Source organism: Bicyclus anynana, chromosome 12, assembly GCF_947172395.1.
Source record: "Bicyclus anynana chromosome 12, ilBicAnyn1.1, whole genome shotgun sequence".
Classification (NCBI taxonomy): Eukaryota; Metazoa; Arthropoda; class Insecta; order Lepidoptera; family Nymphalidae; genus Bicyclus; species Bicyclus anynana.
Genome location: NC_069094.1, coordinates 3,072,404 through 3,099,609, shown reverse-complemented (window position 1 = coordinate 3,099,609; position 27,206 = coordinate 3,072,404). Strand labels below are relative to the sequence as shown.

General features: G+C 37.4%; 1 protein-coding gene across 19 annotated transcripts in view; it reads right to left on the bottom strand.

Annotated features, from left to right (window-relative positions):
* Positions 1-204: 204 nt before the first annotated feature.
* Positions 205-27,206, bottom strand: part of LOC112043486 (calcium-activated potassium channel slowpoke) — a 96,455-nt gene continuing 69,453 nt past the window's right edge. For 3 of the 19 annotated variants that reach the window (XM_052884884.1, XM_052884883.1, XM_052884894.1), the window contains 20 exons: positions 24,422-24,532; positions 23,217-23,322; positions 21,026-21,178; positions 20,206-20,361; positions 18,179-18,291; positions 17,553-17,708; positions 17,069-17,145; positions 16,687-16,722; positions 15,751-15,819; positions 13,822-13,884; positions 12,449-12,484; positions 11,586-11,718; positions 9,715-9,780; positions 7,501-7,672; positions 6,581-6,805; positions 6,057-6,348; positions 5,170-5,306; positions 4,692-4,828; positions 3,792-4,017; positions 205-2,950 (listed from right to left, as the gene is read on the bottom strand). In XM_052884884.1, the coding sequence (XP_052740844.1) occupies positions 2,864-2,950; positions 3,792-4,017; positions 4,692-4,828; positions 5,170-5,306; positions 6,057-6,348; positions 6,581-6,805; positions 7,501-7,672; positions 9,715-9,780; positions 11,586-11,718; positions 12,449-12,484; positions 13,822-13,884; positions 15,751-15,819; positions 16,687-16,722; positions 17,069-17,145; positions 17,553-17,708; positions 18,179-18,291; positions 20,206-20,361; positions 21,026-21,178; positions 23,217-23,322; positions 24,422-24,532 (2,551 nt within the window). In that variant the 3' untranslated portion in view covers positions 205-2,863. Of the gene's footprint in view, positions 2,951-3,791; positions 4,018-4,691; positions 4,829-5,169; positions 5,307-6,056; positions 6,349-6,580; positions 6,806-7,500; positions 7,673-9,714; positions 9,781-11,585; positions 11,719-12,448; positions 12,485-13,821; positions 13,885-15,156; positions 15,208-15,750; positions 15,820-16,686; positions 16,723-17,068; positions 17,146-17,552; positions 17,709-18,178; positions 18,292-19,783; positions 19,897-20,205; positions 20,362-21,025; positions 21,179-23,216; positions 23,323-23,628; positions 23,735-24,421; positions 24,533-26,720; positions 26,813-27,206 lie in introns of all 19 variants that reach the window. The other 16 variants (XM_052884888.1, XM_052884886.1, XM_052884889.1 and 13 more) reach the window with 15 other exon arrangements.

Genomic DNA, 27,206 nt, shown 5'->3' with positions numbered 1-27,206 from the left:
TATATCACACATTTTACACCAAACCTCACTTGCATTCTCCCATTGGATCGTTGAACATACTCGCAATGGCAATTTGTAGTAGTTTATTTTTTTAAATATAATTTGTTTCAGTTCTTTTTTTTAATGTGCAGCGCCACAGATCACTTCCACTTTGACAATCCCCCGCCCTATTTTGGGAAATAAGAAACCAAAAAAAAACTAAAGGTATTTCGAAATATTTATTAAAAAAATAATAGTAATAAACAAAAAAAAAATACTATAGTGATGTGGTTTAAAATGTTGAGGTAAAAGTCGATATTTTCTGTGCAGATATATAGCGTTAAGCCGTGTTCTAGGAACACACAGAAAATATGAAGCAATCACCAAGACGACTACGCTACGTACAGTATTAAAGAATATAAAGAACTAAATAATGAAAAGGGATGAGCAAATGGAAACAATATGCATACTACCATACCGTGCATAGTTTTTAAAATAGACAACATAAAGTAGCGCTAAAGTGTTCAGAGTTTGTTCCTCCGAGTACGAGCTTTTTAATATCACCGAAAACTTCGCATAAAAGGTGAACAGAGGATTTGAAATTAATGGTATAATCAGAGACATAAAATGAAGTGTATTTCTCAACATTTTTGTACTGTCACCTAAACACATTCATAATATAAGCTTCTAAAGAGATTTGAGATTTTCACTGAAACATGACTGAATATTCCATCTTCCGTTAATTCCTAGATCCGAAGCATCATATACAGAAGCAAATATATTGAGATGCTAGATATATATATACAATAAAAAAAATACCAAGACTTGAAATGGATGGTTTTATAATGTCAGAATAAGAAAGCATCCGAAAAAACATAATCTCGATGGATGAGTTAGTCTACTTAGTTAAGTACCATACAGAAGTGGTTGGTAACTTAAATTGTATTTCGAACGAGTGTGACTAAAAAACTCAGCACTTGGAGGGTACTTCTAAAATTAACCACATCTTACTGGCGCCCGATATGGGACCAAAGTGCTATACTTTGGTCCCATATCGGGCGCCAGTAGGATGTGGTTAATTTTGAGTTTATTTTACAAACGACAGTAAAGAACATTTAGATTTAAATGATTCATGAAATCACTTTAGCGCTACACCTTTTAAGGTACATCGTTGTTTATGGGAACACAATAAAACTTAATATAATGTATAAGTATGTGATGTAAGTAGTTGAACCTCGATCAGTCGACAATGATATTATAAATGCTTAAAATAAACTACGTAATATAAAATTATAGAAATAACCTTAACCGTGATTACGAAAAATACTCTACTGGATAAGGAATGGACAATCTAAACGATAGACAAAAAGTATAAATTGAAATCAATACCTTATATTAAATAGGTCGTCCTGTTTAAGTCAGTTTTGCAATTAAAAGTTTAAAAGGTTCTCTTTTTTACATTGAGCATTCGATTACATAGTCCAAGTAAATACCTATCGGTTAAAGTATGCCTACCCTCACTTTTTGAGTTTTGTGTGCAGTGTGCATTATAGGTGAGTATACACGAGGTCAAAGGTTCCTTACGTGTAAGTTTTCGCTATAATCTGACATGGCACAATCTACTTCACGACTATATAATATTGAAACACCGAAAGCTTTTCTATCTATAACCTTTGTACCCAGTGTATACACACTATAAGGTGTTCAGTGTTTATATTTACACGCATAATAATAAGTAACTTTTAACTGTCCGAGAATATTGTTTTTGTTTTTTTTTCCGAAAAAACGAACACAACAACGAAGCAACACGGATCTTCTAGAATCTTCTAATGTGTGCCGGAAGTAAGTGAAAGTTTTGCAGTGCAGTGTCCGATAGAAAACAAAAGAAATAGGTAAACTTAAATAGGGGATACCGATTTTGGGTGAATGTATCATTGGACAGAGGAATTAAAGCCGTCGAGTTCTAGCGCTAACTAATATGGTAGGCACTTAGCATTTTCAACGAACAAACACGTAGTTGGTGCAGATTTTACGTACTATCTTTTCTATGAAAACGACATAAAAAGTAGTGATAAATAGGAAAAATACAGCAGATTATAGGTTTGAATAGAAATAGTTACAGTAAGAAAATTATCGTCGTTTCAATGGAAGATTTTAAACGTTTTCAAAAATAGAGAAAGCTTCCGAAGAACTACAAATTCATTTTGAAAAATTGTCATGTGTGACCACGTATTTTTTAGAATCTGAGGATTGTCGCAACACACGTCAGCTTTTTGCAGAAAATGGTCAAATAAATCTGTCGTTTTATGTTCATTCGGAACTTCAAAATAAAAAAAAACGCCTGCTTCTATTCAATATTCAAAGTAGAGAGAACTCGCATTAATTAGCGCCAGAACTCGCGAGCGCAGCAAAAATCGATCCTAAATTTAATGTCGAGTAGAACTTGAAAAAGGCAGCCATATTATTAGACAAAAATTCGTTGTCTGCATAATAATGAACGAATGACTAAGAAATCATATTCAATGTATTACCCGTCAAAATTACATTTACACTTTTCAAAAGCTCGTTAGATAATAAATCACGACAATCTATTTATGGTATTGATCAGAAAGTGACGGAAATGCGATGATTTTACTTCTCCGATCCTACCTATCAGTCATTTAACGAAAAAATAGTTTAACAAATACAAAGCTGTCCTCGTTCCAGTTTCCCACTCGACACTATATGCGGATAAACAGAGGGGCAGGGGTTTGGGTCGGCGTGGGGTAGGGGTCGTGGGGGGTCGGTAGGGGCCGGTGGGGGGTGTCCCAGACGGTCGCGGCGACGGGCCCGGCGCCTAGATGTAGGAGTAGGGCCCGTCAGTGAGGGCGCTGCACAGCAATAGTCAGGACGCGTCGTCCTTGCCGCCGGCCGCCGCGCGCCGCTGCGAGCGGTACTCCACGCCGGGGTCGAACTGCATCAGCACGAACACCTGGCGCAGACACCAGCTGTTACTATCTCATTAATTAACACGTTCGCTGCGGTACGAGGTCAATTGACCTCGTACGCCTACCCTCTTGTAGAGTTACGAGGTCAATGGACCTCGATTATATCACGTCACCGCAAACGCCAATCACTAAACGATGCCTTGTAGCGAATGACGTTACAGTTTATGATTGGCGTTTGCGATGACGTAATAAAAATACAATTTTGTTTTATAAAAATATTACAATTACGAGATTATTTTCACAAATAAAAATGTGATTAGGGTTTCTCTAGGCATCTAATCTGCCTCTGTGCAAAAAATCTTTATCTTCGAGTAACCTATTAGTCACATCAACCTGCTTGCGTCTCAGTAGCTTCTGTTTTAATGCTAAAACGACCGCAGAAGAAGACAGAACTGTTCAGTTGCTTAGCGCGTGAGTAATACTAATTAAAACATCGGGTGTAGTATCTCAGGCTTCACTCCCTAGCGGTAAATAGCGGAGATATAATCCATTGCTCTTGGTCAGACTGAGACGAATATCTTAGCATTCCATGGATTCACCGTGCGGGTGCCGGGTCCATCGCGTGGTAGAGAGAACTCCGAGCAGAGTCCTGAACTTAACTACAGGATGTAGGGTTAAGGAATTCCTTGACGATCGATCAACACTTCCCGTTCTCTGCTCGTGTTGTTCTCCGAGTGGTACACACGTAAAGTCTCGATATGCTGCATTTTTTATTGGCATATTTTTACGAGAGAATGTTATTATAAGGGAATGACACAGGGGGATATTTTGGTGAGTTAAGACCCTTTCTTGGTCAGTGGAAAACTCACTGGGTAGTGAACTCACTTGGTCAGTGGGCAGCAAGCAGAAGTCATCGGGCGGGTTGGTGATGACGTAGCGCTTGCTGCTGGCGTCGCACGAGGAGGAGGTGTCGCGGAAGCGGTACAGGCCGATGCACAGCATGCCGTACGTGCGCAGCGCCGCCACGAACAGGTCGCCGTATTTGCCTGTCTCGCCGAACTGCACCAGCGGCCCGTCGTACAGCGAGATCTGGCCCACTCTACACCGGTCCCTGCACCACAACGGATAATGATAAGTACAAGAATCGTGATAGCCAAGTGGATATGACCTCTGCCTTAGATTCCATAGGGTGTGGGTATTACGATTAGTCTTTGGCAGACTTAACTTTGCGTTACGATAACAACACGGACTTTACACGGCTGTGTATTAAGTATATTATAATGGCATACTATATACAATATCTTAAGGTCTTATATACTAATTAACTCTATATAATACAGAGATTGATTTGCGTCATTACTTGAATTTGCTGATAAGTATGTACGTGCTATTCTCTAGGACATGTTCGCGGAACATAACTGTTAACTTAAACAAATATTCTATACATATAATATTAGCTCAGTTTGCTTATGATTTATATTTATTATTTATACCTATGTTTCTATGTAGACTCTTCAATCCGGTCCGGGGCATGCACCTCCAAATTTTCAATTGTGTGCATTTTAAGAAATTAAATATCACGTATCTCAAACGGTGAAGGAAAAACATTGAGGAAACCTGCATACCAGCGAATTTTCTTAATTCTCTGCGTGTGTGATGTCTGCCAATCCGCATTGGGCTGTTATTAGCCTAATCACTCTGATTCTGAGAGGAGATTCGTCATCAACAGTGACCGGGATATGGGTTGATAATGATGAATGGAATCGCCTTATAACAAGTAAACACCTGTTGGACAAGCTCTCGGGCGTGGAGTACCCGCCGCGCAGGCCGGCGCCCTCCGCCAGGATGAGCTCCAGCTCGGGCGTGGCGCCGCCCGTGATCAGCGAGCGGATCAGCGTCAGCGCGTTCTGGTTGAAGTACGTCTGGAACATATATAACCCAATCAGCAGACGTCCGCGACTTCCGAAACTTAGGAACCCCTACCCAAAAAACGAGATTTTCATACAACACGATCGGAATTGGGGCAAAATAAACTTAAAGAAAAGCTGAATTTGTCCGCATTTGGGAATTTGTGTTTTTTACTAACCCTTTAGGGAGTGAATTTTAGAAAAAAAAAAATTTTAGCGGTTGTCCACATATGCCTATCTGCATGTTCGTGCGTGTTGCGTGCAATTTAGTGCAATTCGTTCAATGATCGATTTCCTGTTTGTTAATAGATCAAATCATATTGAACAGCTATAATATGTAAAGAAGGTGATCTCACAGTAGACATGAGGGAGTCCAGCACGCTGACAGCGAAGGCAGTCCCGCAGGCGAATGGTTGCGTCAGGTACAGCTCTGTGTCAGGGTCGTCATCGTCGTCCTGGTCCAGGAACTGCACGTTGCTGTCGTTCACCAGCTCTGTTTACACGGACAATACACAGCCCAATTAATACAATATATCTAGAGGCAAGGGCAGTTCAGGGTTCTAACTACGAGTAGTCAACTACGAGTAGTCAACTACGGACGGTCTCCGGATAATAGCTGACATGTTATCAAAAATAAAGCCACTAATAGGGAGTTGAGACTGCTTAAAAGAGACCTATGTCCAACGTCACAGCGTCTTCGCCGGGAACACACGGTCTCCGACTTCTCTTAATATGCGCGACAAGAGATACCTAGATAGTTTTGTCGCGTTACATATCTCGACAATAGACGGGAGAAAGACAATATCGACTAATGTCAGCAGAATCGAGAATATCGCTTTTATTGTGACAGATTGTGCTTGAGATTATGTAGTAGTGAGCTTCATATTCATAGTGCTACTGATGGATAGTGGAAAACCATGGAGTCGCAGGGCATTCTGGGAACTATGTCCTACATAGTACCGAACCGCGTCCTATATTAAGCTGATGGGTTGGACATGGCATGGGTGTTAAGCCTTGTGTGCCTGTAATTACATTGGTTACTAAACTCTCAAAATATGAACACAACAATACTGCTTGGCGGTACTACTTACCCAGTCGAGCTCGGTCACAAAAAGCTTTACGACCAAAAGGTGTTGGACTCAAATCAGAGTCCGAGACCCACATTTTAGGCTGTTGAACCATTCTACCTGCTAGCGTTAGTTTTTCTCTTAGTAAGGGCATGGCTATTATGATGGTGGCTTACCCGTGATCATAGGCACATTGGCTCCATACACCGACCCCCTCCGCTGCAGCAGCACCGGCGCGGGGCTGCCCCCCGGCGGCGGCTGCGTGGTCGCACCGTTCGTGACCCCCGCACTCAGCACTCCGATGGTGTCATCAAACGTCATCGCCTTGATGTTCAGCGAAGCCAAGATAGCTTCCTTGTCGGCCAGCGTCGGGTCATCGTTGGATGGCACTTTCGCTGACAGTATGCAGCACATGTCGCACAAGTTCACATTTACTGCACGCAAGTCGGCCCGGCTTAGCGGTGAACCCTGGAAAAAAGGAGAATTCACTTAAGAATTCGTGACCTTGAAGACTGGCCGATTCCAGACTTTAGTATGGAATTGGGATTTGATGTTTTTATTGAAAAATATAAACTATTGCTTGTTTAAATTATGACTTTTAAGATGTAAAATTAAAAAGCATGCATGGCACAATGAATAACCTTCTGTCAGATGTTACCTGAGAGCTATCTTATTCATAAATCTTGAAGGTCAAACTCACATTCAACACAGATATCTTCGGGAGATTCTGCAACATCTTCCATTCACGCCTGATGTAATCCACGCTGCCTACTATCACCACATGCTTCAGCTCGTGATAGTGGAAGTTGGACGCCCTCAGCGGCATAACCAGATTCCTAAGGCCTATCAGAGGCGAATCTGGGTCAGCGAAGAGGCAAACCACCACGTGCCCGTTTAGCACTGTCATCGCCGCTTGGTTTCTGTCCTGTAGAAGACGGGTAGAGAAAAGATGTCTAAAATTAAGATTTAATATTAAAATTAAAAATAAGATTTTATTAGAAGTTCTCCACAAGAATGACCTGTTCTTTTGTATAACGAGGGATGCAGGCGGCTCAGGACCGTAACTTGTGAAAGTCTCTACAAAAAGCCTATGTGAACTCGTAGATACATGTGCTAATATTCGCTGAACTAGTCTGAAATTAAATCCTTCAATGTAAAGCATGATTTAAACTATCAATCATTTTGTTCGCGCGCTAATTCATATTCGTGAACTGGTGTACGGAGAGGACACAAGAGGGCGCTGTAACTCCCAACACGTCAAATAGAATCCACGTCGACTTTCAACGCGAACAAATAAAACGGACAATCTTTACAACGTGTACACCTTAAAACATTTATGAAGAATTAGTAAAAGTATTATATTTATTGTCATATTTAATGTTACGAATTTGTGGAAAACATAATAAACCAGTTCAAGAAAAAAGTATAGTAATTTCTTATGTGCGAACGTACACATTTTAGTATCAACCATAACCTTAAAAATCGGAATACAGCCATTCTAGTTGACTGCATAAAAAGGTGGTGATTATTAATCATTATCATCCATCTATCCAGCCATCATTATTTTATTAGAGTGTGAAAATAGTAGCAGATACTTATTTTTAAAGGTATTATACGTACTAATATACAATCTTCTAGATTCCTCGCGGGACTCCAATGGAACATTCCAGTAGAGTCGTACTTCATTTCAGTCTTTTCAAAGTCGAAGTCCTTCGACTGGTCGTCCGCCAGGCCCGCTGGCAAACTGACTCCGTTACTGTTCTGATTACCCCCACTACTTCTACTCGTCGGCCTGAATCATAAAATGGTACATTTAAATTTTGTGTCGTTGAAAATGGCATCAGAGATTCGAGTGTAAACTTTTGGATAAACAAAACTTGCCACTGCAGTAAGCGGTAATCTAATAGAAATTTTTAGTTTGGTGATTGAAGGCCATAAATGGAATCACATCTTATAGATGGTTACAATTTTTGTCAGTTTCTTGTTTTCCTCGTCAACTTTGAGACGTATATTTTGGGCGAAATCTCTGGCAATCACAATCGAGGCAAGGTTACCTTTATGTCTAACGTCACCTACCTTTCGTGTATGTCTTATTGAAATTGGTATAGGTGTTATTCGTTATTCTATGGAAATTTTATTCCATATTGACTTGAGGGGAAAATAATGAACCTACCCACTATCTCCAGTGACCAAGTTTCGCACTAAAATATATACTCGAGTCTCATGTGCGTCTTGTACAGTGTGCTTCGTTTAAAAATAAAACTTTCATCGTGTGCATATTTTATTTGCATGTCGAATTATACCAAGTTTGCTTTTGATTTGTTTTTTGCATTTCTTTTATTCAAATGGGTCAAGTAAAAAATAAAACATCGGAAGAATTAATTCTCCAAGTATTTTCCCTCCCGAAAATCTAAGATTTTAGCAATTAGCGACTATAATTTTAGGCATGCGTCATAAATAAGTAATTTATCATATACGAGTACTCGCAGCTATATTACTTGGAGTATTATTCGTAAAAAAATAATAAATAGAAAAAAGTATAAAATAGTCCAAACGATATTACAAGCAAATAATATAATAATTGCATATTGCGTTGTAAATAATAAATCGAAATATAGGTGGACATTTAACAATTATGATTGTTTATAACATTTAGTTTTAACTACTAAAATGCAAAAATGAGTTGTATGGTCATTACCTCACATCCTGAACATTTAGGTAGCTAGGTGCTTTATAATATTTCCATACAACTAAAAGCTGGTTGGCAACATTAATTTTGTTGTACACAAAATGTAAAATATAAAAAAATACCGGAAATATTTTTTTTCGGAAGTGAGATAAAAAATAAAATGAACGACACTCTCATTAATTTGACAAAGATTCTTAAAGACAGTCGGAGGATCTTTACCTATGTACATAAAAAGCAATAATCATATTGTATATTTTTGTATAATAATAAATATATTATGTATAATAATTGATGATTTAAAAACAATGATGATTTCCAAAATTGATTCTTAAATGAAAACCTACTTAAAATAATGATTTTAAACAAATTACAAATATAGTATTAAGATAGTATTCTCAAGTTTTGTGTACAACATAATTAGATATAAAATGGAGGTCAAGCTCTAATGCATAAAGTTGTACGTAGTCTTCTTTAGCAAACGCTGTTAAAATCACTTGAAAAGATTCAAATATTCATCGAATTGCTTTATTTTTAGGACTTGACTGTATGTATCTACCTATATTGGGATGCCATTCTGACAGTCTCACAATCTATTAAGCACGAAATTTCTAAATAAAATACTGCATAAATAAAAATGTGCCTACTAGTACATTTTCACAGTTGAAACATTGACAATATTTTTTTTCTTTATGCAATATTTTCTTTATCAAATTCATCCACGATTCAAGTGAATTAACAAACTTTCCTGTGCCGTGCTTAAACTGTACTTTCAAATTATCTACAAAGTTTAGCTTATGTGGAAAATGAAATATCTATAACATACTAAAAGTCTAAGATCCCATTTCTGATATTTGTCATTGTAACAAAGTGAATTACATAAAAATCTGCAAATATATACAAATCTGCCAATTATGAAGGTATTGTGTTTGCACACCACACATAATGTGGAGAATATTCGTTACCATGACAAAACCATTCGTGGGCTTCGAAAGTGGTGACAAAACAAGACAATAACGTACTAATGTCTACACACTACATATAGGTCCATTCCCACTAACAACCGAAAGAAAATACATCACTGACTGCGTAATCAAACTACAGACCAGAAAAATATCTAGGTGATATATATAATTTTATGAAATTACATGAGTTTTTTCACTTCGTAGGCTAGATGATAGGCTTGGTAATTCGTATCTTGGTCTTGCGTATTCCTGCAAACAGGGCCAGAGTTTCGTCTCCATTGTTTTAAGGAGTCGTGGAAGTGAGACAAAATATTAGACAGAGATAGACATAGATAACGTTGTGCCGTGCATACATAGTGCACTTCGTGCTAACAGCAGACATCAAATGCTTGTAAAAAGCAACAATAATATTAATTTGACATAATAAACGGAGTTTTTACAGGATTTTTTTGGTAATCATAGACGCAGGCTATTTGTTCTTTCGGCATTAAAACAACCCATTTAAAACCTTTACACTTTTGGTCAAACGAAAACAATTTCAAAAAAAAAATTGACGCATTTCAAACAAAAATCAAGGATTGATTTGCACCTGAACATGTAACCTTCGTCATAAATTAAGTTGGGTAATTAAGAGGCGTGTCAAGTGATGAACCCATTGGAGAAGTTTTGTCAAGTATTTAAAAAACCACCTTCCCTTTCATATTTAAGGCGTAGACGTAAATAATGGGCAGGTGACTTTTTATCGACATGACAAAAATAAATAATGGGGTTTTAGGCTTTGTTAAAGTGTTTCTTTCATAATTATACTCCTAGCCAATAGAAGGAGCATTTCCAGTGCCTCTTACCTCTACACTGCGTTTAGCATTACAATAAATAATAATTGGCATAAGGGCATAGAGGTACAGTTCAATAATTGTGCCGGTATTTTTTGCGTTTCCCATTGACGGAACAGGTCTATAACAGAGCAACCTCTGAGGGAATACTCTCTAGATTAGATACAGGTCCTACAATGCACTGCTTTGCGACCGTCAACCAGAGGCATAGGTCTTAAGCCTCATACTGCCATTTTATACGGCAACCCTTCAAACAGAAGCACAAGGAACCACCCCCAGATGAGCTCTGCCGCAAAGTGCCCTAAACATTTAGATACCAACATACAAACTTGTACCTGTAATATATAAAAATGTAATATAGGGCATGGTTGTATCCATATTCTTTGATTAATTACTGCACATATGAAAACTATATCGAGATAATTAACGTTACTCTTGATTTGTAAATATTTCTAAATTATTGCAAGCAGCGAGATCAACATCAGTTCGAACGGATGCCATACCAGAAATTGTTGGAAAATGGAGTTTTGTCACATATATTGGAAAACTTTAAATTGCCAATATCAGTAAAACCAATTGCTCTTTGATGTTTGTCAATTCACGGCAAAAACCATAAAAAGACAGCCAAAATATTTATCTAAATTAATTTTTGCCTGACACTTCTACATTTAAGACATTGCGCTATTGTCTTGGACGCAAAATGTACATTTCAGTCAATTGGACCCATCCTAAATTGATAGCCTAAACTTTGACAGTTAAGATGCATGCACCCTAAACAACTAAATTGCCGCTGCAGCCGATAGGCACGTCGATTCTCTTTCTACGATCGCAAACGCTTCGAAAACTAGAAAAATATATGGGAATGACAGATCTTGATCACGTGAACTTTCGATAGCAAATGTCATTCCCACACATCATTCTAGTCTTCGAAGTGTTAGCGATCGTAGAAATAGAATCGACGTACCACTTGGCTAGGGGGGGCTGAGTTCTATATTGAGTACAGCATTGACACCAATAGATTGTTGCGGTCAATGCAATTTATGTTTCAACTGAAGGTCTCTAATTGTCTATGAAAATCTTAATCTTTATGGTGTCGTCAGTAAAATGAAGCTCTTTACTTAACAATTCAAAAGTCAATCGAAAATATTGCATGGACTGCAATTATTGACAAGGACGCTGGCGGTACAAAAAAGACATAAGTTACCATGTTATTCCACTTACGTATCGGGCGGTGCTCTGTTGACATTTGGCTTCACCTTGTTAACCTGTCTGGTGGTTGTGGTGTTCATGAGCTGGTTAGCCATCGGAGACAGGAGAGCTGTCGGCGCCGCACTCCTGTGGTTGCGGTTTATCACTGGAAGGATATAAACCATCTTGTAAAGTTTTTATAGTTAAACGATGCCCCGTGATTTTAGCCGAGTATTTCCCGTGTCTGTGAGAATACGGGGATAAAATTTAGCCTATAATACTCTCAAATAACGTGACTTGCTATCAGTAAAAGAATTTTCTAAATTAGTTTAGTAGATCCACAGATTACCCCCTACAATAATGGAATGGATACCCTACGCTGGAAAGTGCAGTATTGGTTTCTCATCAGGTGGCCTGACACAAAGTGTTGTCCTGACTCCATCACAGGAGAAGTAGGTGGTAAGACTCAAAGCTTGTGGTTGTAAATACACCAGCAACTATAGCTTGGCAACTTCGTTCGTAACACTCCCGATGGTACGCGCAGGCATGAATGAAACACACACGTCTGATGCACCTCACTTCCCCGCACGCACGATTTCACGTCCGCAGTCTTTCCCTCCGTCGCCCGCATATCATGGGAGTGTCATCAACAAATTTGGCACACTATATGCCCTTCAATCCGAAACACTGACGTTCTACTACTTCCCCATGCGAGCTCCGTCACATAGCGCTCTGAACATGTAAAACTTAATTTACGAGCTTTTATGAAATACTTTGTTAGAAATTAGAGTTTATATCCAAGTATTCAAAAATAAATTTATATAGAGGGTGTGTCGAAATGTCATTTACATTTGCTTATTTCTTTTTTAGTTTATTGTAAAGATTTGAATACTCACAACTTATGTCTTCTCCTCGTTCTCTAGCGATTTCACCTTAAACAATAATTGTTAATATTAAAGTAGGTACAGGTAAAACTGTTTCGTGTTCATGTTATTAAAATATAATATTTTTAATATTTCGTTTAAAAGAAAATTTATTTTTAAGTTAAGTTTACACAAAGAGTAAATTAAATTAAACATTTGAAATTGAAAGAGCTTTTCATCAAAATCTACGACAGAAGCTTTTTACAGAACATTCAATCACATATATTTTGAAAGATACGGTAAGATGCAATGTCATGAGAGGTCTGCAAGGCTAAGGATACAAACCATAAGATGATGAAAATATCCGCTTTAGAGTTAACCAAGAAGCATAGATCAATGAAACTTTCCCAATTCGGTGTTGCAATATCTTAGAACAGAAATTGTGATGCAAACAAACTATATTGCAGTTGCATTTGGAATCGTGGTAAAGGTTTTATTTGATTTATAGAAACCTAGAATCTTTGCACGGGAAGTTTTCGCTTGCGAAGCGACAGTTGTACCACGGAATACTGAAAAGCATCTTCAATAAGGGTTTTGTTACCGCGTTGTTCGAAATACCAAAGTTAAACCGTCAGATAATGCGAGTCTGAGATGGCTACCTTCTTCAATTTATAAAATGCTGAAAGTATTGTAATTCCAGGTCCTTACCAGGTGTAGCAGACAACTATGGAGTTTTGATCGTGATTGTTTGAACGCCCTTAAAGTTTATACTATATATATACATACATATTTACCTGTGTGTGGCGAATGTTTGCCAAAAAGTTAAGTAAGTAAGAGATGACTGATGAAATCCTTAACACAGCAGATCCATAGAATCTAGCTAGGATAGCCAGTTTTTGTACTTTTTTGAATGCCTTTTTGTGTGACAAATAAACGATTTATTTATTTATTAAACAATAAGAAATGATTTGCCTTAAAATCTTCGTTTCACACTTGATTGAGAGTCTGCACATTTTGAAACCTCCGAAAACAATCATGATCCAAACATTAGTTGCCTACCGTCCTTACTTAAGACTAGAAGTTGAAGCTCACAAACTTGCAGCTTTTATAAAATGACAGACACGTAGACCATAACAATACAGAATTAACAATAATGTTTCAGTATTCAACCGGTAGTCTTTGCCGGGGTCATGCTTGATGGAAGCAAAGTAGACCTTCCGATGGTCATTCTCGTATTGTTCTTCATCCATTGTGCTCGCTATGAAAAGGCGTGGTGAAGCATCTAAGTGCGTTTAACTTTTTTTTCTTTTAAAAACCTATGGGTAAGCGTATCTGGCTGTTATGTGTGGGCCGATGACAAAAAGAAAATAAAAAAAATCACTCAGTCCTTTGAGCCTGAGAAGTACCTCGAACATGGACCTTCTTGGGCAACTCTGGCGGCGTGAAGGTGGGGGGAGGATGGTGGTCATCTGTAAAACATCAGCACATTTCGCATTCCAGTACACCACTCAATAAAACGACCTACACATCGCACAATGTACCAAAGTTGTATGACATTTTGATGATACACATATTATATTCAAATCAAAACGAGAAAACATACGGTTTCACCTTCTCATCGAAATCGATAAGTGTTATGTAAAATTTTAATCGATCATCTACTTAAAAATAAAAAAAAAGTTATCAAAACATTTGATTATGTTAATTAAACTGACAATACACAAAGAAGATGCTCTAAAACTGTTGATCATATAAAAAAATTTAATTGTTTAAAAGATTTTTGTGTTTTTTTAAAGATATCCAAAAAACAAGTATTGTAAAGTTAAAAGTAGACATGACCGTGGAAGTTACATTAGATTAAAGGTGAAACTGATGTATTTAATATTTTACAATAATGAAACATCAATTTAAATTTTATATTAAGATTATAATATCATAATTAATGTAAACAAAAACATCCACATGCAACACACTAACATTACCACCACTAAAGTGAACAAACAACATGAAACATTTGACAAGCGTTGTGTGTATCTAAATACTACTCTACTGGTTAACTCTGTTATTGAATTAATTGTTTCTTTAATAAATGAGTATGACAAATGTTAGTGGGAAGTGAAATGAGTTTCAAAGAGGTGATGTCCAGGAGATGGCACCGAGTGTTCTAGCTTGCTAAGTTTAATGAGTTTAAGTTCTAATGAAATTCTGAGTCTTACACGATGTACAGTAGCGTATACCAAATATCGACGGTATCTGAGGCATTGATCGACCACTGCAAGGTCCTTGCAAGTTGCAATTCTATGGAGGCGGGGCCATCTAATTTAAAATAAACTTTCCCTATGTAAATGAATAAGAATTAGAAAATTTCATCGTAACAAATTATAAGCACGTAATCGCAAAATCTATGACGGTACAACATCAATTTCAAAGGGGCTATTTGTTTATTATTCGATGCAGATACATTAAGGATCAAATATACTCCTAGAATAAAAATGTCTGTATTGATAATATGTAACAACAAGACCAAAAATAAAACGTAAAACGACATCACAATATATGTCTCTCTATGTTTAATGCTAATAGAGAGGCGAAACATCTAACTGCTGTATAAAATGCACATAGATAACGTATACAAGACAATGATAACAGGACACGGTATTGCTATAACCGGTGCGTGCGACCAACGACGCATCGTAACACCACATCGACATTTACAAGGAAACAATACAACGGGTACGTACTTGCCCGGCCAACCATCTGGACGGCTCGTACGCCTTTCCTGAATGTAGCCACTGAACCGAGAAACAGAGGTTTAGATCTTACTTGTTATGTACAACCATTACCATTTACCTTCCTGTTTATAAACTGAAACGGGAACAGGAACAAGGTAGACAATAGATAAATACATATGCAGACAGAGATGCAAAGCGTAGATTTTCATAGATGTAATTTGACGCATTAGATGGTCAAAGGTGTACAGCATCTTTTGGTAACCAACCCCTATTAATATCACCGCACACCGTAAGAGTAATTTAGAAAAAATCCTGTTAATATGTTATTAAAAGTAAGGTTCAGGCGATTGGTACCCAAAAGTGTTTCTATAGTAATCCTACACCGAAAGATTCTTATTTTTCTATTACTGGTAAGCAATAACATTATTTCAGTTAAAATTCGTGAAGTAGCATTGCCGCTTTCTATTAGCGTGTATTTTTCATCCGTGAATTAGCATACTTTAGCCCAATCCTATGATATTTTTGAGCAATTATTGTTAGTTAATGCAAGAAAACTAATATTGTGTGGTACGGTGTTTGGCGTTTACTCAATACGTTCCGTACCGTCGACACTTCGATACGTATTAAGACTTTGTTTCACCATCCCCGTCTGCATCATCATCATTCCGACATCTGTAAAAATGAAACACTGACACATACGAAATGCACGCTCCTGATCGACTGAATTGGAATTGATGCTTGGACTTAGCAGAAACAAATTCACAACACCATGGAATATTGTATTGAACATATCCATCATAGATGACTTACATTTAACACTTGGTAATTGTGACATTGATTCTACTAAATGCGTTTGATGATTATGAGAGGCGGCCGGATCTCTCGACCGTGCGTTAGTCACAGACAAGCCGGAACTGTCCTATGAAGCCTTTGTATCGTTCCAAAGCTCACCCTTTATGAGATTGTTTAGCGTCCTCGGATCACTCTGATATTCTGAGACATGCTTTCATGGATTTGCATTTTAGACAGTGTTTTAAACTAAGTGTTCGGGAAATGAAAGTGCAAATTGCGCTGCGAGTATCAATTCTACATTATATCATGCAGTAACGCCTCTGCGGGCTTTAGAGTGCACCATATCAATTTATATCATAATCTGATTAATCTAAAGTGTAATTTAAAAGGCTAAATTGTGTAAATAAGCACGTTTCGCTACGCACTTGCAGTGTTCGTATAACATTGAATGATGCACTGGAACGCTCTGATTCGCAACAAATCTGAACAGAGCGGTAAGTTTTTAAAGAGGCATAAGTGAAGTGTCAAAGTGCTTTATTGTGTCGGGCGTATCCATTCACGAGCGAGCAGACAAACACAATGATCGCTAAGTAGAGGGTGTGAACGAGCACGGATCGAGAGTGGCTTGCAGCCGATCCAGTCAGTGAGGTAACGGACGCAACACCACTAAAGCAACTCAAAATTATATAGACACGAAAATAAATTGAAAAACGTCAATCTGTATGCTTATTGTGTGGTGCAAGTTACCTATATCGGCTCCGACCTTCCGCTGGTGTGCGGTCACTAAAAGTTTAGCCGAACATATCATTAATGTACACGTACAAGACAACATCGAGCTTTGTTCCTAAAGTGTTACACAAGTGACATAGATAAGAACATCAAACAAAAGAAAGTAATAGAGAAAGTGTTTTGTGGTCACAGAGACACAGCAAGTGATGTTAAGAGAGTCCCAGAAAGAATGTCACAGAGTGTAGTTATTTTTACTGATTATATTAAACACTTTTACATTAAACTTTAACTTACAAAATATACAAAAAAGTAAGGGTATTCTGTCATTGTTCTTATGGCATATAAAGAAAACAATTAAGTAAACAATTAGTATAGTATAGATAAAATAAACGAAACTTACAATTTTTACATTTGCATTTTTTGATGAGCGTTTCGTCTTTGATGTCTTCGTGGCAAGCTTTGCAATAAAACCAAGCTCTGAAATGAAACAAGATAACACATTAATACAATTGATTTTTAGGTTTGGTTCAACTTCAATTGTTTTTTTTTACACTGGACTGGATATTATAATTAATCGTGGTATTTGGAAGTCATTACAAGAGGGGTACGTTCAGCGTCCATCCATCTATAAAGATGATGATAATGAAATATTGAATAATTTTTACAAAATGATTTCAGATTGTAAGTTATATTGTGTCTATACTAGTCCAGAATAAAATCACAAATAATTACAGTTTTATTTATAAACATAAATTAGAATTTAAACCTCAAATTTCTTCAAAGTAAAGTGAACTTTAAACAGAAGTGATGAAATCCATTTTACTTTGCAGAGAATTGAGTTTTAAATCTCAATCCATGTTTATGAATAGGGGTGTTGGTTTTACCTTTTGACTTCATCTGCGGACTGCGCTATAAAGAAACCCTGCGTGTTCGCATGTATCTTCACGTTGCGTGGATTTATTGATATCTTGCTATCCGCCCCTTCCTCGCCCTTGATTTCGATCGCCAGTAGTAGCAACTTCAACTTCGTAAAACATAACCTGTCAAAATGTACTGCTTTACAGATGTTATGTAGCGTGCAAATATTTTTTGTCAGTTTCATACAAGGAGCCAATAACAAAGAACATAATTTACCACCACAGACAAATATGCAAATTGTATAAATAAAAGGAAAATGAATTTAGAAAGAATCAAGTACCCAATCATGAAAGTTGGATTACATTTATTAATTAAAAGCTGTCAAGAAGAAGTTAGAATTAATACTGCTTAATTTTGAGGTGGCTTATATCGATGAATATTTATATACATGTTAGTTACCAAAAAAGAAAACAAAACAAATAAATTAAACAATAAATAAGCTTAAATAAGACTGCATTTGAAATACTAAAAAGGTTAATGAAAATTGATGGATAGTAAAAAAATAAAAGAAGTTTTACTAAAGGTCCAGATATATTTAAATTTTGGTGTGGATAAAAGAATCAGGAAAGCGAAGTATATCCAGTAATCTTACTCGCTCGCTTGTGTAAAGCTCATTCCCGTAAAGGAAGTCGACAGAGTTTCCGTGTACATCTCACAGCCTGTGCCTTGGAGGTAATCGTTCTGCCAAGCTTGAGTGTCGGGGGACTGCAATCAACCAATGAGAAATGCTGAAGCTCGTGCCGAGTTAGTCACAGCCAATCACAGTCCTGGTTAGGTTCCTATAGGTAGGTAGGTATAGTGCTCGGTACTTAAAATGACGTAACAGTGATGGTTTCTGGCAATTTGCTATCTTTTATTTATATGTGATCTGAGGAATTTCTTGTATTCAGTAGACATGTCTACTTACGGTTTTGTTATGTTGAAATTTTTCAAATTTTGAAATGGTCTTTGTCAAGAACAATCTTTGGGTTGTGGAGGCGCCATATGTCACATACTGATACTGCTTTTTGTGCGTCATCGTCATTGTCAGTTGAGTTGCTTTGGTCGTATCGTACGTAACAGTTGGGTAAGATTGTTGTTATTCTATCAATAAGAATTTAATGGAGTCAGGAATGTTTCAAACACATATTTGCCATCAGTGTTTTATTGGATTCTCTTGATAAGACACGCAGTATTAACCCTAGAAATGATGTGGGTTACCATCCCTATAAGGTTTTTTTATGAAGGTTACATAATTTAAAATAAGCAAAGTCATGGGTCACAAATTTTAGAAATGGTTAGTCACTGTTACGTCATTGAAAATAAATATTTCATTGTGCGGGGGGTCTATATTAGTAATCTATATCAGACCTATTGTTATTCTAGTCTTCAGTATGTTCATCAGGACTGCTATCGTTATTTTGTGCTGTAACTATATCAAGAAAACATGGACCTGAGTTTGAGATTGTATGCAAATTATATAATCAGCCGATATTTTCGTCATTTGCTGAAAAATCTCAAAGAAAATAAGAACACTGATTACTTTTTGTGATGTAAATCTGTTTGATTTGCAGGAGAAAGAACCTTCAAGCACGAGTATGCACTCTACCTTTTGCATTTGCATGGATAACCTAATCAAAATTTAGCATGTTTTTAAAACTTGCCTCAGCAATAATATTACATTTATCGATATGGCTGCTATTAAGAAAACAGCAGGCCTTGGTACACACTAAGATATAACGAGTAAATATTTTCTACATATCGCAGCATAAAAATATAATACAAATAAAAGAGAAAGCTACTAGTATATGAATTCAAAATGATTTAGTTATCTATTAGCGTGAATATTAAGACCTGCTGGCAAAGACATGTGTACTGTATTTTATTACCACAAGCAACTGAAAGCAAAACAAGCAAAGAACTGAATCACACAAACTTTATATTAGTTACATTTATTTTCATCTGCGTCCCGCAAATCAAACGTAAAGGTCTGCAATTTCAAAAATCTAGAATAACAGTTGTTCCTATTCATTAAAAATCGGCTAATCATAGAATCTACATTTGCGAGGACGACAAGCTAGCGAAAAACGAAGCTATGTGTGGAACTTTTCGAGTTAGTGACGTCTTTCATAGGCCACGATGTCGGATGTAATTGAACCGGTACTAATCGGTTCATGTGACTGCCTCACAGCCGTAAGCGATCTCTTTTCGCACTTACTCCGCTGCTTGTATGAACCGCATCCCGTTAAAAGATGGACTGAGATTGTCGGTGTACATCTCCATTCCGGTACCCCTTTTGTATTCATATCTCCATTTAACCTTTTTCTTTGACTGCGAAAATTCCGCATGTTTTGTTAGATATCGAACATACACAGAAATTATTATTAAAAATATACTTAGTTACCTATATATTTCAAATATTATCAACATTCTAATTCCTCATTAGTCATAAAGACTGCTGTAGAAATAGATAACAACAATAGTCCAACGGAAGGAATCTAAATCATAACCTCTTGGTGTTGAGTCCATCTTTAACCGAAGAATAAGATTTAAAAATACTTGTTTAATAGGTAAATACTTGTTCTTATAACTTTAAAATATGGAAACATATAATGTCAAGTTAATGAACAAAACGCTGACCGTTTTAAAACTTCGCATAGCGAAAAGATTAGCCATCATGGTGGAGAAACCAGGCGCCAGGCAGCTCTGCGCGATGAAGCCCAGCTTCAGCTCGGCCAAGCAAATGACGTCGTCTCCCTGCTTCCAGTCCCAGGATGGAATGTTTAATAAGTACGCCTACAATTGGAGAGAGAACAAAGTTATAGTTTGTTACTTTTGGAAGTCTGTTTGGCTTTTGATTGGATGTAGTGGAGGTGGACAGATAAGCGTTTGACAGTAGTTAGTTGACAGGAAGTGCGTTGACGAAGGAACGTTCTTTAACGAAACCAATAATAATCAGGTTATACACAAACTTGCTTGGTCTGTCATCTTACCACTACATTCAAATACAGACGGTCTTCCCCGAATAGATTTGACTATATAGTTGGAATGTGTTTTCTTGCGTAGTATAGTTAGTATATTGTGTGTAGATTCAGAAAATTGATTCATGTGTATATGTTATGGTGACAGTTTAGGTAAACAAGACATTTTGACAATACATTAAAATTATCAAGATATATTAAAAGGAAATGAAAACCCAGTCAGATGAAATCAAGTTCTAGCATTACAATGTTCAAATTTCTTTGATGTTGTTTTTCCCATTTAGGTATGATAACATTATAGATTAGCTTTCATAGGGTACTTTAAAAGGAAGGATTTTTGCTATAAAAGCATAAGGTATCAGTTTGCAGTAAAAAGGACATAATAAAGACGCCTTCTTCAACAGACGGCGCTGGGATTTTAACTTTGAAGTGAAAGCAAACTGTAAAGTTATTATTTTTGAGAGTGACCTCTAACTGACCTTGTTGTGATACTGCATCAGTTGTATGATAACCCTGATGTCGTCGGAGTAGTTCTTAATGGATATAACCCTCATGATGTTCGCAGCGTCCTCAGCGTCCGGGTCTTGGCAGTATTTGTTGGCGAGTACTAGACAAGCGTCTGCCTCGTGCACCTAAATATTAGCACAAGTATTAATTACGAGTATTTTGCTTTAAAGATTTTGTTTCCTGATAATGTTATGTATTTTATATAATATTTAATCAAAATTGCTTTGAATTAGTAAAAATATTGTACTATAAGACATCAATCTTCCTCAAATTAGGATCACATAATGTAGATTATGGACTTGATTTTTGCAACAGAAGAAATACCTGGTAGATAGATTCTTACTTAGAAATTTAAACAAATATGATTAAATTGTGTGTATTATGGATATAAAAGGCAAAACTGGTATGATATGTTCAAAAGACAGTTTTTTTTTAATTCAAAAAGATTAGAGAAATTTTGATATGTCAAAAGGACATAAATATTAGTAACAATTCAGTGGTTTTTAACTTAATTAAACACGCCAAAATATCTTACACGAAAAAGACGATAGTCAGCTATAATTTAATAAATAGGTCATAATTATCATTCAGTCAATTAGGATGTAAATTTTACTACCTACGTTATTTAGAAGAAAAGAGAATAGTTACTCAATACTCATACCTTCTTTAACAACAACTAAAAGTGTCAAATTACCATAAGCTATTAGGGATTTTACTGAAGCAGAGACGAGCGTTGTAGAAATAAGAGATTCAGGGATCGACCAATCAGATTATTAATAGCTAAAGTTATCTTTTAATAATCCGATTAGTCAACAAAGTTTCCATTTTTACACTCGCTCAAAACAGACGCATAGAGCCAAAACACATTAGGATATTTAGGGGCAAGTTATGGATTCAATAACACCCTATTTACATTTGCATAGATTCAGAAAATCAGAAACATAAGGAACGCGAAAATTTAAACGTATTGTGCTGTGGCTCTAGATGACTTATTCCATAAAGCAAGTAGAATCATAGAAAACTTGTCAGATAAGTTATAGAACGTAAGCCTGGAACAACCACGAAAGCCTTCCTCATTGTATGAAAGCTGAAAAGTCAGCCCATGCTTTCACCAAAGGTAAATACGGTAGCCAATTATGATGGAAGCTAGGGGGTTTTAATAGTCCAGATCCTTAATTGTCCAAATATAAAATGTATTTTTTTGATATTTTTTGCAGGATATCATGAGAAATCATTTCTTCAGTCGCCAGACCTTTAGCTCAGTGGCAACCCTTAAAGTAAATTTTTAACGGTGTTTTTGAAGGGTTGCAGCAAATCTAAGTGACTGGGGGCTAGATTTTTCATATTATGCCGAGGAAAATATTGAATAAAATCTTTTATCTTGGATGGTTAGTGGTCTGGAACCAAAACCTAATTCCTTCAAAATCCACCAGAATTCAAACTACATAATTGGTTACCATACTTACTTATGGTAAGATTATACGCTGATAAAGTTTCAGCCTTCATAAAATAAGACATTTCTCTTGGTAGATTATTTGTTTTGATTACCATAAAGAACTCTTTTAAATTGTGATTCTCAAAATGGGAGATAGACTGGGATTATAGTGGAATAAGCCATCTCAATAGTATCACTATTTGCTAAGAAGAAGCAGATGGTCCTAAAATGTACAAGTGACATGCAAGCCATTCCGTAACCAAGCCATGCATCTACGACTTACCGTAAACACTCGACAATATCGACAATCGACATCTGTACTTCGATCTACTAAATAAAAGCCAATTTTGTAACGGAAACTCTTTCAGCGGCAACCATTAATGCCAATTATTATTATTTTTTTATTAGTTTGTTAGCACTGTGTACAGTACGAGTAGTTAATATCGATTGTTTAGAGTACACATGGGCAAACTCGCACACAACACCCAGGTTAGGTACAACAGACACATGGAGACGGGCCACGCTCGCGGGCCCACACCAACACAGCGATAGCACACACACAGCCCAGGTCACGGCAAGAAGGGAACTGTACACTCCAACGATAGAACGCCGTCTCGTCTGAGAGGGTATAGAACGAGCATCGCTCTACGTCTATGGGAAAGTCTGCACAGCTTCAAACCGACACCACGCTCAAAAGGTCACATCGTGGATTGTGCAGTGCTACTTACTTTCACCCTCTGTAGGTCGATTGGATTCATAATGGTGCCTTGAAAGAATTCCACAGTTGTAAAGTGTCTCTTGAACAGGCCTTCGAGCTCCAGGTCGGGTGGTTTCCTGCCATCAACGCTCAGTTAACTACGGACCGGATCCGGCGGGCCGCTGCATGCACTCTAGGTCGACATACGCGTGCGCGGGGCCGGGCAACGCTCGACCCCCCGTGAAGCAATGATTGCATCAAAGGAACCACAAGATCAAATTACCAAAGTGATAAATCCTACTGTGACTATGAAACAGCATCTTTACATAAGAAAAGTTCCGATTGACAAATGAATAAAAATACTGGTTCGATCGGACGCGTATCAATGATAAAAAGTAGGGCCGTGCGGTAACTAATTGCCAGCGCTAGACTCGTACGCTAACCTTGACTCGCTCAAGGTCCACGGCATTCATCATTGTACCCTGAAAAAACTCCACGGTGGTGTAGTGGCGCTTCAGGAGACCTTCCAGCTCTAAGTCAGGCTCCTTTCTGAAAGCGCCGTTGACCCCATGACTCACCACGCTCGCACAAGATACACAAGCGTTGCACATTTATATGTGCTTTATATCCAACACACAAAAATCATTTTATTCACATGCCCGCGATTTCATTCGCTTCAGGTTTTCACAAATCCTGCGAGAACCAAGTTGCTCAGTATCTTCGTCTACCTTCCAGTGAAGGTCCTGTTAATGTCGGTTCAGCCGTTCCAGAGACTAGTCCAGACAAACAGACAGAAAAAAATTCAATGAAAAGTTGTTCATAAATAAGCGTTAAGCATTTTCGGAAGTGACTAATAGAGATATTTTGCAACAAATTTTTTATAGCACTCAAATCAAATATTACGTACGGCCGTCCAGCGCAGTGGCTAGTGACCTGGTTTTTGCATCTAATGCACACAATTAAAAAAAGGGTTGTGTGATGAGCATGGCTTTTCCAGGGTCTGGGTGTTATTATATATTTGTATATTCACCCTATCTTAGTATCCATAATGCTTTCTTTGAGGCTAGATACTGATGTGTGTAATACTAATATGACGTCATTATTTTAATACCAAATCAATTCTTGTCTACTACATCGTTCAACTGTAGCCTCAGAAACATTTAAAATTTTCAATATATTATAAGTTTTAAAAGTAGAATTTATATATTAAAATATTAATAAAGTTAGCTATATTACCTGTGTAAAAAAACAACCTCAACATCTACGTCCTCTCGATCTTCATGTAGGAAGTCTTTCAAGAAATGGCTCACTGATTCGTAAGTTATGTGACCACATACAACTATATGCCTGAAAACGTACAAACATATTATAGCATACATACTAAAGTTCAATACGAAATCATCTACTGTGAATAATTGTATGAAAGTAACGGAAGAAGCAGACAAAGCGAATTTAATTTTTGAGTTCTTTTAGCATTTAATTTTTACTTTAATTTACAAAATTTTATTAAGAGAAATAGCCTCAAAATTTCAAAGTTTCCAAAGCACAAATGTCTTTAATTACTGCTTTAATTTTTAATTAATGTATCCATAAAAGCAAGTTACACAAAAGCATAGTTCTGACAATAAAGATAGGAAGGAAGAAGTACAGCAATTCGAAGGTTTGTCTAACGTCCGGGACCTCCTAGAATTTAAAATTATCAAATTAAGACTGAAGTCACACCAGATGTTAAACAAAACTAAATGACTTAAGCGTGAGACATCTAAACAACAACAAAGTCTCCTTTCCGATTCAATTAATCACAAACATTACAAAACAGCTTTAAAACATTACAAGCTAAATTATTAATGTAGGTAAACTTACACAAATGTAACTGAAAGAAAGACTTTGTTATTTAAAACTTCGATATAATTCACAATTAGCTTTGTTCATTAATTTGTGGTAGCATTATAGAAAAATTTGCTCGGATCAGAGAAAACAATGATTTAGATAAAATACTTGTTATTGTAAAAAAAGCTACTAGTATTCCAAAAATAAATGAACAATCTCAGTTTCGTTCAGGGTATGTATCTATCTACCGCACTATTGAAACACAAAAATAAAACAATAATAATAAAATAATACGAACAAGGGGCTATCGCAACAGTTTCTTAGATCCAAAGCGAATACACAAAGACAGGACGGATTTCATATGTTACAGTTACAGTTACAGTTACAGTGGAGTTGATATTTCTTTAAGGTCAAGAAAGAATGACTTCAAGGTGAATGTCATAGTCAGATCTAAAGACAATAATTAATAACGTGTGATTACATGCTTTTAATCTTCCACCCAAACTGGATCCCACAATATTCAGGAACATTTGGAATTGTCTTTAGATAATAATTTACATTGAAATAATAACAAGCGAGACGATACACAATAACTTGCCTCTCAGTACTGTGCTTAAAATAATAAAAATACAATGTATGTCTGTATGAATTACAAATGGGGTCGTTCAAATTGTGATCGAGATACAGTTCTTTATAAGTTCAATCAAAGGGGTTAGGCACGGCGTGAGGTACGTGAGGTACGTGAGGTAAAGTTGTGTGGGTGTAAGTAAGACTGGTAGTAAATGTTGAGACGGTGGTGGAGGTCGTGTGTGGACTGTGGATGCGTACAGAACGTAAGTATAACACAAGACCAGCAACGTTTCACTCGCGACAAACACTGAAGAGAGATTAGTAATTGGAAACATAAAATTAGTTCAAACAATAAGTTGCCAACTAAATACATCATGCAATCTATGTATTCATCTAAGGTGTGGCAAAGGAACTGAATTCATTTTGATCATAAAACGTAACAAATCTCTACATCATTATGGCTGCATAAATTCGCAAATAATTTTCAAAAATTATCAATTCAAAACTCTGTATGAATGATTCGTGTAGTCTCTTGGCTAAGATGATTTCATTTACGGATGGTATGCCGAGAACTAAGCTAAGTTGGCATTAATAAATTAATGTCCTCAATGCACACAGCCTTGCCACGCTCTATGAATGTTTACGTAATAAATACATTACACTAAACAACCGAGGGTCGACTCAAAGTACATTACAAGTTACAAAATATGATAAAGAGGGTCAACATTACTCGTACAGTACATAGACGTGCAGGCAGGACGGGACGGGAGGGGCGAGCCAGGGCTAGCGCCGCGGGGCGGGCTCCAACAACGCACTACGTACCACTCAACATCAACTCGCCCAACTAAGCTTACGTTACCATTAACATTCCTCATTACGCACGTACGTACACTAACAGAAATAATAATATACCTATGTCACGAGCGTACACTAGCCACTATCTGCTGGTTCTAGTCAACTGAATCAACAATTCATAGATAATACAATCAATATCGACTCAAACAAAGACAACACGCGGGACTCGCGCCCCGCAAAGATAAAGTGAGAACACAGAAGCGTGCTAAGAGAGGAAAAGGAAGATATAGATTTACAACACGGAACACATTCAACGGACGGAGTGAAGACTGCGGCTCACCTGCGTCCCCGCTCATTCTTGAGGGTGCCGCCATACTTGGGTCTAGTGCCGATTAAGTCAATTATCTCTGGGATACAACTGGCAAATATCGCCTAAACGCCGACAGACAAAACAAGACATTCACATTCAAGTCTCGTGGTGGTGGTCGGTGGTCGGTGGTGGTCGTGGCGGCGCGCGCTCGCCGCGGCTCGGGCGCGACCGGCGGGCGGCGGCGAGCGGCGGCGAGCGCGCGCGCGCGCGGCACTGGCTGTGTGTCGCGGACGGTGCCGAGCTAGCGCTACAGCGTGGCACAGGCGTCGTGTGCAAGCGAACAAACCAAACACTACGTCATCGACAGCATTACACAACGTTACTTCGGCTCTCTCCTGATCTAGTCTCGTTAGAAGGATTAAAAAGCTCAATGGTATCTCGAGTGTGATTTACGAAAAAGGCATGTAGTAGTGCGTCGGTCGACCGCGCGCCTGTCTGGTGCGGGAGAGGGGCGCG